This window comes from Corvus kubaryi, unplaced genomic scaffold (assembly GCF_017639235.1).
Source record: "Corvus kubaryi isolate FWS band 111438036 unplaced genomic scaffold, C.kubaryi_AGA036_p1.0 37397, whole genome shotgun sequence".
In the NCBI taxonomy this organism is placed as follows: domain Eukaryota; kingdom Metazoa; phylum Chordata; class Aves; order Passeriformes; family Corvidae; genus Corvus; species Corvus kubaryi.
In genome coordinates, this window is record NW_024581136.1 from 8891951 (window position 1) to 8904985 (window position 13035).

Here is a 13035-nt window from a genome sequence, read left to right on the forward strand (position 1 = left end):
CACATCACTCAGGGGATGAATCTATCAGATTGTGTTTCCTTGGGAGACTTGGAGATTTCTAGGTCAGGTGATCATCATTGCTGAGCGACACAAAGGCCAGAAACTGAGATTCTATTCCCTGCATTTAACTTGCGCTATTGCCAAGCTTCCAAACATCCTCTAGACATTTATTCTGGTTCTTTGGTTTTTTCCTAGTGTAATGTATTAAAAAACCAAAACACAACAACAAAAACAACCAACCACACTGCACTACAGACAGGGATAAATTATTCTGATAGTTCATGTCCCTCTACACTGGAAGAAAGAGAACTCCACACAACCCACAAATGTTGCCATACTGGATGAGAGCAAAGGCCCAACTGGTCGAGAGTCTTACGAGCAGTAAAAACAGACAGATTGGCAAGTGGGAATTAGACATACACCCATTAATTTTCTCAGAAAGCCATCTCGGAACCTGACAGTCAAGGTCTTCCTGAACCGCTCTTTGTAACAGCTTTGTGCCACCTGCTCCTTGCAAATCCATTTAACTCTGCTTTTAAGTCATTTTCTTTTTGAGCCTTCAAAAAGAGAATTTTTTCCAGTGTTTTGTATCAGTGACTTTCACAACTTTAGAAGAAATTTTACAGGACAGTTGTGACAGATTTAGAATTAGATATCTATTACAGAATTTCTAGTTGAGAACTCTCTTCATTTCAGCTTTATAAGTCTTTATCATATTTTTTCTCAGGTTTTTTTTTTCTGGTTTAAGTTATCTGTCCTCATAGATAACTAGATTATTCCCCTTGATGCTTTATTATCTTTTTCCTTTTTACTTATGCTATATCCTTTCTAAGATAAGGAAAACAGAACCTCCACAAAATTCAAATTATACACAACAAATATACTCAGATCATGTTCTGTGTTATTTGCTACTACTTCTTTAATAATACCCAACATTTCATTTACCCTTTTCATTACTGCATGGTACTAAGGTAACATTTTTATATAATCAGTGGCAACTCCAAAGTCTCTTTCTGGAATTTAAATACTTCATTTGTAGTCGATCATATCCCTTTTATCTCATGGCATCATTAATTTTAACAGACTTTGGTGCAAGAACCATAGTTTTTAAAGACTTCTGTAAGTATAACAACCTTTTGATGACCACACGTTCCTGTGCAGATTTTGATCTACATGTTCCCTGTTTTCAAAGATGTCTGGATGATCTGCAAGTCCTTATTTTCCCATTACAAAAAGAAGCTGACTTGTCTTAAGAATATCTGTTTATCCGTCTACCTGTTAATTCTTTTGTAATAATAAAGAATTTCCCAAAGTTCATACAATAAGGAAATCAGACCTGCTTAGATGCAGTCTCAGAGAGTACAGCTTTGCTCCTTTTAAAAAGAGCATCATATTTGCCTTTTCAAAATTTTTGTTCTAGGAACACCACGACAGTTTAAACAAAAGGGTCACACACAACATAACAGACAGTTCAGCCATATTAAACACAAATTTCATAAGAAATCCTAAATAAATGTCATCTCCTACTGATCACGTGTGCCTCTTAATATATTAATCTAAATTCTATTGGCACCTGAATCCTATTATTTTTAATACAGTAAAATGACTAGTAGGAAATACTCTGTGCTCAAAGCTGGGACAGCCCTAGCTAGTTTTCTGCTTGGAGATAGGCATCTGCTTTGGCATTCCACACCTATCTGGGAATATAGTTTTAGGTCTCTACTATCACCACGTTCATCAGCAGTATTTCATGGTCAATTTGCATAGCCCTTGATTTAGCATCTAACTACTCAAGTGCTGCTCTGTAACGAGGCTTAATGTGCTCAAAGTCTGAAAAGCTGTACACAGAATTTTCCCCCACTGCATTCATCTTTTTAAATTACAGAGTTAAAAGAAAAATTAAAAGCAGTACTAAATAAGTGCAATAAAAAGAGGGGGTTTTAAAAACATATAAATTGCTTTCCAACAGTTTACAGCTTTCAAAGGGCAGTTTAAAGCCATTATATTAGATGATGGATCAGAGATTGTGATCTATTTTGACATTCTCAAGTAGAAACTTTATTTGTTATTATATTTTTTACATAGGAAACACTAATTTATTACCCTGATTTGGCAACTACATCGTGTCCCACTAAGCTTTCTAAATGCTTATTGTATTATTATGATTCCTTAAAATTAAGTTTTCTATCTGACTTGGAATACAGATGTTTTTTCTACTAAATAAACAAGCTTTCTAGTTTCTGAAATCTATCCCTACATATTTATAGTCTGTGATAATATCATCTCCTGACTCTCCTTCTGATGCAGAGGTTCTTAAGTTTTCACTATTAAGCAGGTGTTCCTGAATATCATCTACAGTTATAGAACAATTTTCTGAAAACTCCAATCATTTATCATGATTTGAGACTGATTACCCTGCATGCTGCAGACAGAATCCAGAGTTCGTTTTCTCTCCATCGGGAAAGCTGACTCCCTTCTCACCTGCTACATCATACTGGGTATTTAGATACAGCTAGTTATCTAAGAAAAACAACTACAATTTACTTAGTAAATTAAATTTGCTTTGAAGTAGAACTGTACCCCAGAAGCACAAGCAATCCTTACTGCCCTCCCTACTTTGTTATGAAAGCCAAACACTACTACCTGGGAGCAACATAACACAGGCTCCTCAACCGACTTCTGCAGGCATCAGTCTTAGAGAAACATTTTTAAATAAGCAAATGCACACACTCTGAGGCAGCACTGATAAAGAGAATAAAGGAGGAGAAGCCAGAAGACTCATCCAAAACATTCCCACGGTACAGCAGTTTGAGGAAATACCACATAAAGCAGTGGGAAGTGAAGATTCCATCAATGAAAAATCCTGTACTATACCTGAACCCCATAAACGTCTGAAGTCCTATATGAAGACTTACACAGCTGCATAGATGCTAGTCTCCAATAACAACAACAAACTAACTGCCATACAGTGTAAAAAACATTGGCAACGTACAAAACAACCCAAAACTTAAGCTCTTAAGCTGACTAAAAGGACATAAAAAAAAATAATAAGCAATTCTATTTTACCAGTGTTCTGATACACCTTAAACTATTTTGTCCTGACATTTTCTTTTTTTCTCCTATGAAAACGATGTATAAGGTGATCTGGTTTTATGGAAATGATTGCTTAAATGTATCATTTCCAAAAAAGACTGTTGCAAGGGACAAGAATATACAAAGGAAACACTTTAATGGAGCAATAGACTGAAAATTCATAGATGCCAAGATCAGCTTACAAGAGACAAAATGAGTCATAAATGTCTGTTATCTGTCTGGAGAACACATCAGCTCAACTACATCCTAATGTGCAGTTAACACCAACAAAAAGAGAAGGGCAGCAAATGCACAACAGAAACAAGCTGTAGAGCAAGGCTGATGTATTGGACAGGTGGGTTATAGGAAACAAGATGAAATTCGATAGTGACAAGAAGTCATGTGGAAGAGCAATAAATGGCACAGAGATACCCTGAGGAATACCAAACTGGAAAAGAAGTCCAGAAGTGCTTTGATTGGTGGAAAAGGGTTTTTTTTAATTATACAAGACAGACAGAAGGGAATCCTTGCTCTACTTTCTAAGGATTCTTTCAGTCCTTCCAAGTGTGCTCTTTTGATACTGAACCTGGTGTGTGCGTCCACAAAAACCTGGCACATGGAAAGGAGCTTCAAGTGTTTCAGAAGGCAAGTGACAGAACCACACCAGCTTGGGCATTTTTAACATCTTCTTAGGGAATGAACCATCATGTGGTCATATGGCCATGCTGGTCAAGTGGGGATTAGAACTTTAACAACTTTAGTACCTACTGTAGCAGCAGCTTCCAGCAGGTAACGTTGGTAAACCTTAATGAGGCACAAGAAAACTTCTGCAGCTCAGGAGAGTCAGGAAGTGCTACTGGTTTGTCTTGGAGTCCAAGCAGTTCCTGGAAGAAACTCAAATAGTAGCAAGAGGTGACCACTTAAGAGGTCAGTGGATGATCCCAAGTAAACAAAGGTACAGTTTAAAAGATATTGCAGCTTTCTGAGTATATCAAAGAGTAGGTGATATTTTTTTTCTGTTTTTTGTCATGACAAACTGCTTTCACGGAGAATATTGACAAGTTAATTTTAAACTATATAGAAATGACTGTTGCTACCGTTATTTTGGGAAAGACCAGAAAAAGCAGATCCTCAAAAGGATTCAGGGACGTCTTGCTAGGTGGTGTAGTATTAACAAGTCGTCAAGTCTCAGTACTAAATTTGGCCTCTGTGTTACATTTTCTGAGCTTCCATGACAGATGGACATGACAGGTTAACAGCCTTTGTTGTGAAACAGGAATGCTCCTATCCATTTTGTAAGGAATAAAATGGAGGAACGCTGCCAACGGATCAGAAGGATTTCTCCTAAATTCTAACTGGAAAAACCTGTAGAGCATTCCTAAAATCATCTATAGAACTATGCAATCTTCACTTGAATTAAATTTGGAAAGACATATTAGAACCAGCATTAAAAGAAGCATCCTTCCTCAACAGAAGAATGCTTCCACTGGGACCCCTCTGCTACAGAGCCATTATATGATAAGCAAAATGTGAATTATGTGGTTAAACCAATAAACAAGAACAAGGCACTTCATTTCAATTGCTCATGAGAAACACAACATGAGGAGGTTGATGTTTTCCTTGCATTTTCATCTTCTGTGGATCTGTCAAAATAATTCAGAATTGAACTGTACTGGAAATGCTTCACAGTATGATTATGCTTGAAGTTCAGCAAAGAGCAGCATGTTGAAATTAGTTTGTACTCTCTCCCAGGGAGAGGAGTGATGGACACATTCTTCACTCAGACTACCACGCCCATCTTTAAAAAAAAAAAAAAAAAGGAAAAAAAATAAGGGAGTTCAAGAGCCTACATGCTTCACTGAAAATTTTAAAAAGTAATTGTTATTCATCAGGAGAAATTTAAGTTCCTCCTTTGATTTGGAATACAGATAAAAGCAGTGGCCCCAGTAGAGGTCCTAGGAAAATACACCAAATTCTTCTCAAAAGATACTGCATAGCTGCTGTGCACATAAAGATTTCAATTTCTCTTGCTTAACAAAACAATTTCTCTCCTTGAGTTACTATAAATCCCAGAAAGGCTGTGGACACAAAGTTTACCAGGACTCTGAGCTGGATATAAACTAGAAGTCTTAAATTGCACAACATGATACCGTGTTAGCTCCCAAACATGGATGCACTCATTCTAAAACACAAGGTCATGTTTTCTAAAAGTGTAAGTTTCTGTTGAGCTAAAGTCTTCAAAGTAAAGGAAATATCCTGCCCATTCTTAGTCATAATTGAGAGTGCTCTTGATGTTGTGGACCAAAATAGAAGAAGAGGAAGACGACGGTTTTCATTTTAGATTCAGTGGCTCTATCAGACAGTAATTTAGTTAATAATTGCATTAACTGAAACATGTGCAGTAGCTTTGGCAGCAAAACAGAAATGCTATACTACAGGAGCCATGCTAGAGCTGTTCAGTGATCTGACAGCTGGTAAAAGACAGACTGGCCTGTATTTGACTTTCAAAACACTTTATCAATCAATACAATCCTCAACCATGAGGGCAACTATCACAGTATAAAATAAATTAGGAAAGTTATATAACAGCCCTAAAGAGTCCTACCTTTTTCACAGGCTTCCATGCACCTGGCTTCATGCAGCAAGACTTTGTTAGTCCACCTGAGTTATTAGCTGAAGACAATAGATTAAGAGGGGATCCAGTGTTTGCCTTGCCTGAAGACTCAGACTCTTGGGCACAGTGCAGACAGAAAGCCCCTGTAGTAGCAGCAGCAGCAGAACTCCAAGAGCAAAAAATTCTGTGTCTCTTTCTTTGTTTACCAGATTTCTGACTCATTCTGGAAAATTTTCTTGAAATACAATGCAACAGAAATATGAAGAAATTATGTTACCAGCTCTGAGCAAGACAGAGCTGTGAGAGAACAGGAGAGAGTAAGTGGAACCTAAACGCCTCTCTCAGGAAGCAGTGCCTGCAGGTAGCTGGAGGTTCAGTTCTTATCATCACTCCTTCAGTTCTTATCAGCACTGCTGTGCTGCAGGCGATTAGCTGAGGTAACACACTGCACATGCCAGCATTGCAGTCACACACACCGCTCAGAAGGAAATAGCACATCCCCATCACTGCACAGGCCTGACCTCAGGAGAGGAGACCATTGCCTACAGCAGGGAACCAGCAGGATGCTAACAAAGTCTACATAGCATTACATGAGTCATGGCAGATATTTTTAAAATTTATTACTACTATTATAATTTTAAAACTGCCTATCTCTAAAATGTCAAGCAAATTTCACAGTCTTGAGAAGTTTTAATCTCTACTGCACACAGAAAATGTTAACAAAATGAACCAAACGTTCCAGAGAAAGTCCTTTAATGCTTTGGTTAAACTACCAAGAATTTCCTACTTTTTAGCCTATTGATCGGTACACATATTAACGCATTCCTCTGACAGAATAAACTCATACCATTTTCATCACTGCTACAATGCCACCTTACAGAAAATGCAACCAGTAGCAGAACTAATTTGCAAAATAAACTCACTCTTTTATAAATGTGTGATTTTGCATAGCTAAAAATCAAGAATAAGAAGGAAACTTAGTACAGTAAAACCCATGTTTCAGTTTCAGAAGGTGCTTTGTTATAGAGAAAATCATCCAAAGCACGTACTATTTAAAGCTGCTTTCTCCTGCATTCATCACGATATTAGCAGTAATAATATATAAATACTTCAATAGATATCAAAATACAGGAAGGTTGATAAATATTGCCCTAAGAAATCAGATTTTCAAGAAGTACAATAAAAGAGGGATTAGGGTAGAGACCTGACTTTTTTCAATCATTATCTTTTTAACACACCTTACAACACCTCTATGTGGTTGTGTGACTAGACATAGCATTTTACACATGCTAGAACTATATCCATAATATTCCAGTGACTCTGAGAGCAATAGTCTAGGACTAATGACACAGTAAAACTTCTATCAAGATCTTAAAAGGAAGATACACAAATTCGAGAAATGACTGAGCTCAAATAACTCATAAAAGCAGTTGATAAGCTCTGAAATTTGTTTTTGAAAGGGTTAAGTGGATTTAGGATGATTTTTCTGCCCTGCTCCTTCTCATCTTTCCTAAAACATGTCCTAGAAAATAGAAGTAAAAATTAGCACAGCATATTCAAGGAGCTAAACAATTTTTAGTATCAAATACTGCAAGTATATCGTGCTCAGTTACGTGCTAAGAACAGCCTCAGTGCATTGCTGTTAAAAACAGTTTAATGACATGTGGCATTCAGACAAATCCATTTCTGGATTTGTAGCACAGCACAGGCCAAATACCAACAGTTAAAATGCCTTCTGAGACATGATGGCTGGATTGACTGGCAAGAATAGGGGCTTCTTAGAGCTCTGGAAAGACTTCAGGGAAAAGCAGTGCTCTGGATACAGCTATCTTCCTTGATGCAAGATGCATACCTCCTGTTAGGACAGCACTTGACATTACCCACTATTTCTCATTTGCATAATATTGCACATTTCCTAAGCTCATGGCACAGTTTTTCACCCTTGTGACAGTATAAATTTGTTGTGTGCTTGGTTTTTTCATTTACCTTCCATTTTATACCACAGATTCGGCTTTTATTAAAGAAATTAATAAATTTGCTGATAAAAATTTATATATTGGCTCCTAATCAAATTCCTTAATTCTTCTAATTGAGTGACTAACACCATATCACAGAGAACAAGCAGGAAGAAAAAATAACGGCCTCAAATTCCTGAGCACATTAAATCTGCTTCCAGGACTCATAAAGACGTCTGGTGTGGTTACCTGGGCACCATGCATTTGGGCACATGTGAATTCTTCTGGGCATAAACCAAGGGATAACCACAGCAAAAGCAGTGCTACCATAACCATCATCAACTGAAGCCTTGTTTCTTTAGGATACAAAGACCCTACTCAAAAAATACCCTACCTCAAAATCCAAAGTCCTCTTACCACCTCGCTGGGGTGACGGTAACCCAAGCAGGTCCCAGAGAAGCACAGGCATGTGCTGCCCCTTCTCCAGGATTCATTTCCCTTTCACTGGAGATGGAGGGAATGAAGCCAAGTATGACCATTTCACGCTATCCAAGAAAGCCAAGCAAATGAAGGGACGGCTGAAACTGGGGGCTTTGTAGCAGAGTGACAGGGGAAGCAGGATACAACTACTTTAAAAACCATCAAATTGATTTTGTATCTGATAAAAATCATGTCACAACAATAAGACTAATTAAAGCCCACGATCACAAGTAAAATTTCTACAGGCCAGGTTAGAGAAGTATATCGCATTTAATTGCTTATTTGGACTCTGCAAATGTGATTACATTCAAATGATGGGGATATATCTCAAATGAACAAATAAAAGGCATCAAGAATGTTCAGAATACTACAACACAGAACACAAACAGAAGAGAACTGAAAAACAAAACTGCACCACAATGAACAACCTCCAAATGCCTTTTTCTCTCCTAAGGTAGAACAGCTGCCATGGGTGGATAAGGTATGAGCACAGTACAGCATCTTTCCAGAGGAACTGGCTTCAACAAGCTCTTATGTTTTTAATGCATTACTTCTGAACATGCTCATTAAGGTTTTTTTAACAACCACTTCAAAATATTTCATGTTTTTTCCCCTCCTTCAGGCCACGAACATGTATAAACAGTTCTTTTTAACTGTCAGAGCTACGAAAAAATTTGGCAGGCTGGCTGAGAGGTAAGCAATCTTTTTCATAGCAGAAAAACAGAACTAACACTGGCATATTCATGGAATCACAGCTTTGGTTTGAAGGGATCTCAGGAACTTTACCTGGTCCAACCCTCACTCAAAGCAGAGGCTATTCCATATTTTATTTATCAGCAGATTTCTAGGCCTGACTAGTCAGTCCAATTGTGAGCTTCAAACATTCCAACATTGCTTCTTCAAGCTTTAAACAAATAAGAGCAACTACAACTTTTATTTGAAAGGTTAATACTGTATATTTTGACTTTAAAAAAATAAAACTATTTAAAAGCTATTATGTCTACCTAATACATCACTTGGATTTGTATAATGACCCATTAGAGAAACTACAGGATCCATCTTCCACATCATGTACAAGATGCAACAAGAAAGTGAAAATTCACCTCTAAGCTGTCCTATCCATTTATTCCAAGTTCATAAGCAAAAAAAGAGGTAACAATAAGCAGATTTCAGACGAAGTGCCAGCTTACCATTTTTGAAACAATTACTAACAGATAGCAATTATCCTAATAAAATTACAGTGTCTGAGGGTAACAAATTTTTCCTTCTTTTATAAGTTTTTGTAGTCTTCCAGGTTAAATCATTCAAGACATCTTGACTAATGATGAATTTTGCTTGACAGTAAGCAAAACAAACCTAATCTCCCATGTTTAAATAATTCTGACATTTCAGCATTGTTCCATAGGTCTTAGTCATATTTTCCAAAGAGATACTAGTTTTGTAATGCAAGTAAGTTTGAACTTCTCTCAGTGTCAACCTTAAGAACTCATCTGAAAGCCACACACTTAAAATTTAGCTTGCTTGCTTTTACCTGACTTTGAATGATGATTAATACAAACATCACATAGAGCAGATGGACAGTGAAGTTGAAAAATGTCATGTTTTTCTTACAGACTGCACTATTGAATACACACCCTGTATGTATGGGAGACATTCCTTCATCTCATTTATGTATTATTAGTAGCCAAAAAACCTAGAAAGCTGTTACAGATTTGAACTTGTTGTGTTACCTAGAGTTAAGGTTTTAAATTATTTAATTCTTTAGATAAAATTCCTTAACCATTAAATACATAGCCTATTTGATTTGACATCTTACTAGAGCTATGGAATTGATAATTCTTAACTACATTATTGCCCTCCAGAGCTACGCAGCAGAATGCAAACTACATTTTTCAATATTTCACTGTTTCATTAGAACATCTCATATTTAAAATTGCTGGAGGCTCATCACTTGCAAAATAACTTAAATAAATATCAGACCTCATTTAGTGTTTTCATTTTCATGCTTTAATACTAGAAATTATACAGCTCTCTTTAAATTATGAAAATGAAAGCAGACAGAAAATGCCATTCATAAATAAGAGATTGTATGAAACCATGCATATATAAACAATTGCTCTTTCTGACTAGCAAGTAACCAGAAAACATGCAGACACAATCACTTTAACAAGTGGCATATTACCTGGGTGGAGCTGGCAGCAACAGAAATGCAGTCAATGAAACCATGTCTCCGAGTGAAAAATGCCACTATCTGCTGCCACCGGGAAGGCTCAGTCCGTAACTCATCTGTTGAGCCCTTCTTTGCCCACTGCTTCTGTTTGGGGCCTACAGAGCTGTGGCTGGAGCCAGCGTTGCCTCGACTGGCGCGAGAATAGAGGAGTGTGTTATTTCCGAAAATGTAATTCATCTCTGCAGCTCTGCAGGTGGTTGCCAGGCAGTCTTAATTCCCTACCAGCTGCTGAGTGGTGAATGAGCAGGGGGAAAAAAATGCAGATAGAATTACAGCAGCATCATTTACAAACCAGGAAAATAAAATTCTTGCTAACTGATGCTATTTTTCTTCCAAGGCTTTCCACCCCTTACATCCCCTTTCTAGCTCTGATTACAATGACGAGTATAATCTTGAGAAATTTAAAATGTTAAGAAAAAAAAAAAGCAGCAAGCAAAGGTTTTCCTTATTTTGCCTTTCCGGAATGCACAGGATGAAAACCTTGCTTTCTCTTCCTAGCTGCCAACAGATATTTAAGGGAAGCTGGGTAGCAGGTACAGTACAACGTTACAAATTCACAGCTATGAGGATGGTGGTGGATGGTAACAGCTACTGGGTGGAGAAAGCACAGATCAAAAATAACCAAGTTTCAATCACTGCCTGTAGAAATATCCAATAGCATCTTTTCACTTCCTTGCTTGCATAAATTATGAACCTGAAGCAAACAAAACAGGGAATATAAAGCAGAACTGCTCTTGTTCACTGATTCTGTCTTTATGAAAACATTCCACAGAGCAAAACTACTTTAACACCATGTTCAAAACAAATATCTAAAAAACAACTGTTTGCTGGTTTCTTCTTGTTTTTCCCCGTTCTTTTGTGCATAAAACAACTATGGAGGGAGTGAATCACAGTGCCACAGAACAGTCATTTTGTGTTGTGTATCAGAGGATGTCTAGTGAGGTTGTTCTGCTGCGGTTTGGGGATTTTTTTAATTATCAAGAGGATCAGAGAGACTAAGATTAAACACTACAAGTCCACACTCTGTTGTTCGTGTTCTGTGAATAACGTGTCACGTTCATAACACCTATGCCCAAATTTCTGTGGCTACTGTAAGCATATTATGAAAACAATAAATACATATCTTTGTGACTCAACATTACTTCTCAAAAGTATAAGAATAATTCAAAACCAAAAAATTCTTACTATTCACTAATGACTTTTCAGTAAGATTATTTTGATCTCCCATGCACATGACAAGCATTACTGTTATAGGTTTTCTCTGCTCTCTTCATAGTAAAAAAGAATTCAGAATAATTATCTGAAAGATTATATGGAACTCAAGTTATCTTACAGAACTCACCATCCAAATTTTTATAGCCGACTATCTTTAAAAAAATCCTCCAGCTCACATCAGAGGGATTATTTAGGAAATCAGTTTAATGTCAAGCTTTCAGTACTAGCTCATCTCTGGAAAGCCAAAAGTTATCAAAACCATTTGTGGCATATTTCTACAGTCATAATCATAGCACCAGGGCAAACATTTTTAAAAAGCAGAAAAGTCTCCATATGATAAACAAAGGCAGAAAAATTCCTTACAGACACATAATTCTAAAAATCCACTGATTCATGATGTGCATTTTAGTGGGGTTACCAAATTCCCCCACATACTTTTTGGGGTGCAACATAATCTGCTGTTTAACAAATTCTTACTGACAGCAATCCTATTCTGAGTTACAGTTTTTTCCTGCTGGCTTCTATTACAAGCAGAAATAAGAAGTACATTAATTGAAATCTGTCGTAGTGAGATCAATGCACCATTTACTTCTAGTAACTAGTACAGCTCAATAACACACCACATGCCAATATTCTGAGCACACCTTTCAGACAGACTTTATTAATATTTATAAAATACAATGGTTTATCACTGTAAGTCATATGAAACTCGGTCTGACTTGTGCCATGTCCTTAAAGCTATGAGCATAAGATAAATAATGGAGGTTGAGAAATGCTTGAGACACAGTAGATACAATGATCCTTTCAAATGGACAAGCTATTTATAATGGGAATTTTGTCACAGGAAGACTGCAGCCCTTCCTGAGCCCTACCTTCTTCCAGACACAGAAAACATACCTAGCCTGAAAAATGCTATGAATTTATTACCGGAGAAATTGATTAATCCCTGGCTATAATTGAAGGTGTTTGGAACAAGGTACAAATGTCATGCTTTGAGTTACAAGTCTTTTTATAAAGAGCCAAGGTGAAAATATTTTTTATATTCTTCTACATTTGGCCTTGAATGTCAACACTGCTATACAGCTTATTAAATATCTTAGAGCACAAGAATTTGTCTAACATTCAAAAGAACTTCTTTAAGAATTCATTTCTCTCTCTGTTTTTCCCCATAGGCTCCAAACAGAGAATCACATGGAAGAGTTTGTTTAAAATTCTGGAAGAAAACATAATACATGGACATGCAATCTATCAAGTACCTGGTTTTTTTACTGTTACATCAATCTGTCTGAAGATAAAGAGAGGTTTGCTGTGTTTTAAGGCATGAAATTTCTTTCAAGGATGATTCCCACACAGCCAACAATCCGCTATGGCATCAATGACAAAGTCATTTTAGAAATCAGCACTTCAGGAAAGCATCATACGGACAAAAAGCTTCCTGACAGTGAAGCAATAATGATTTAATTTCAACT

General features: G+C 36.9%; 1 protein-coding gene across 21 annotated transcripts in view; it reads right to left on the reverse strand.

The window, feature by feature from the left end:
* DLG1 (discs large MAGUK scaffold protein 1) overlaps positions 1 to 13035 on the reverse strand; it is a 149836-nt gene that overhangs the window by 74190 nt on the left and 62611 nt on the right. For 2 of the 21 annotated variants that reach the window (XM_042042552.1, XM_042042550.1), the window contains exon 1: positions 10304 to 10871. The exons of 15 other annotated variants lie outside the window; for them this stretch is intronic. In XM_042042552.1, coding sequence (XP_041898486.1) covers positions 10304 to 10528 — 225 coding nt within the window. In that variant the 5' untranslated portion in view covers positions 10529 to 10871. Of the gene's footprint in view, positions 1 to 5677; positions 5726 to 10303; positions 10874 to 13035 lie in introns of those variants that run through there. 4 more of the 21 variants (XM_042042551.1, XM_042042544.1, XM_042042545.1 and 1 more) reach the window with 4 other exon arrangements.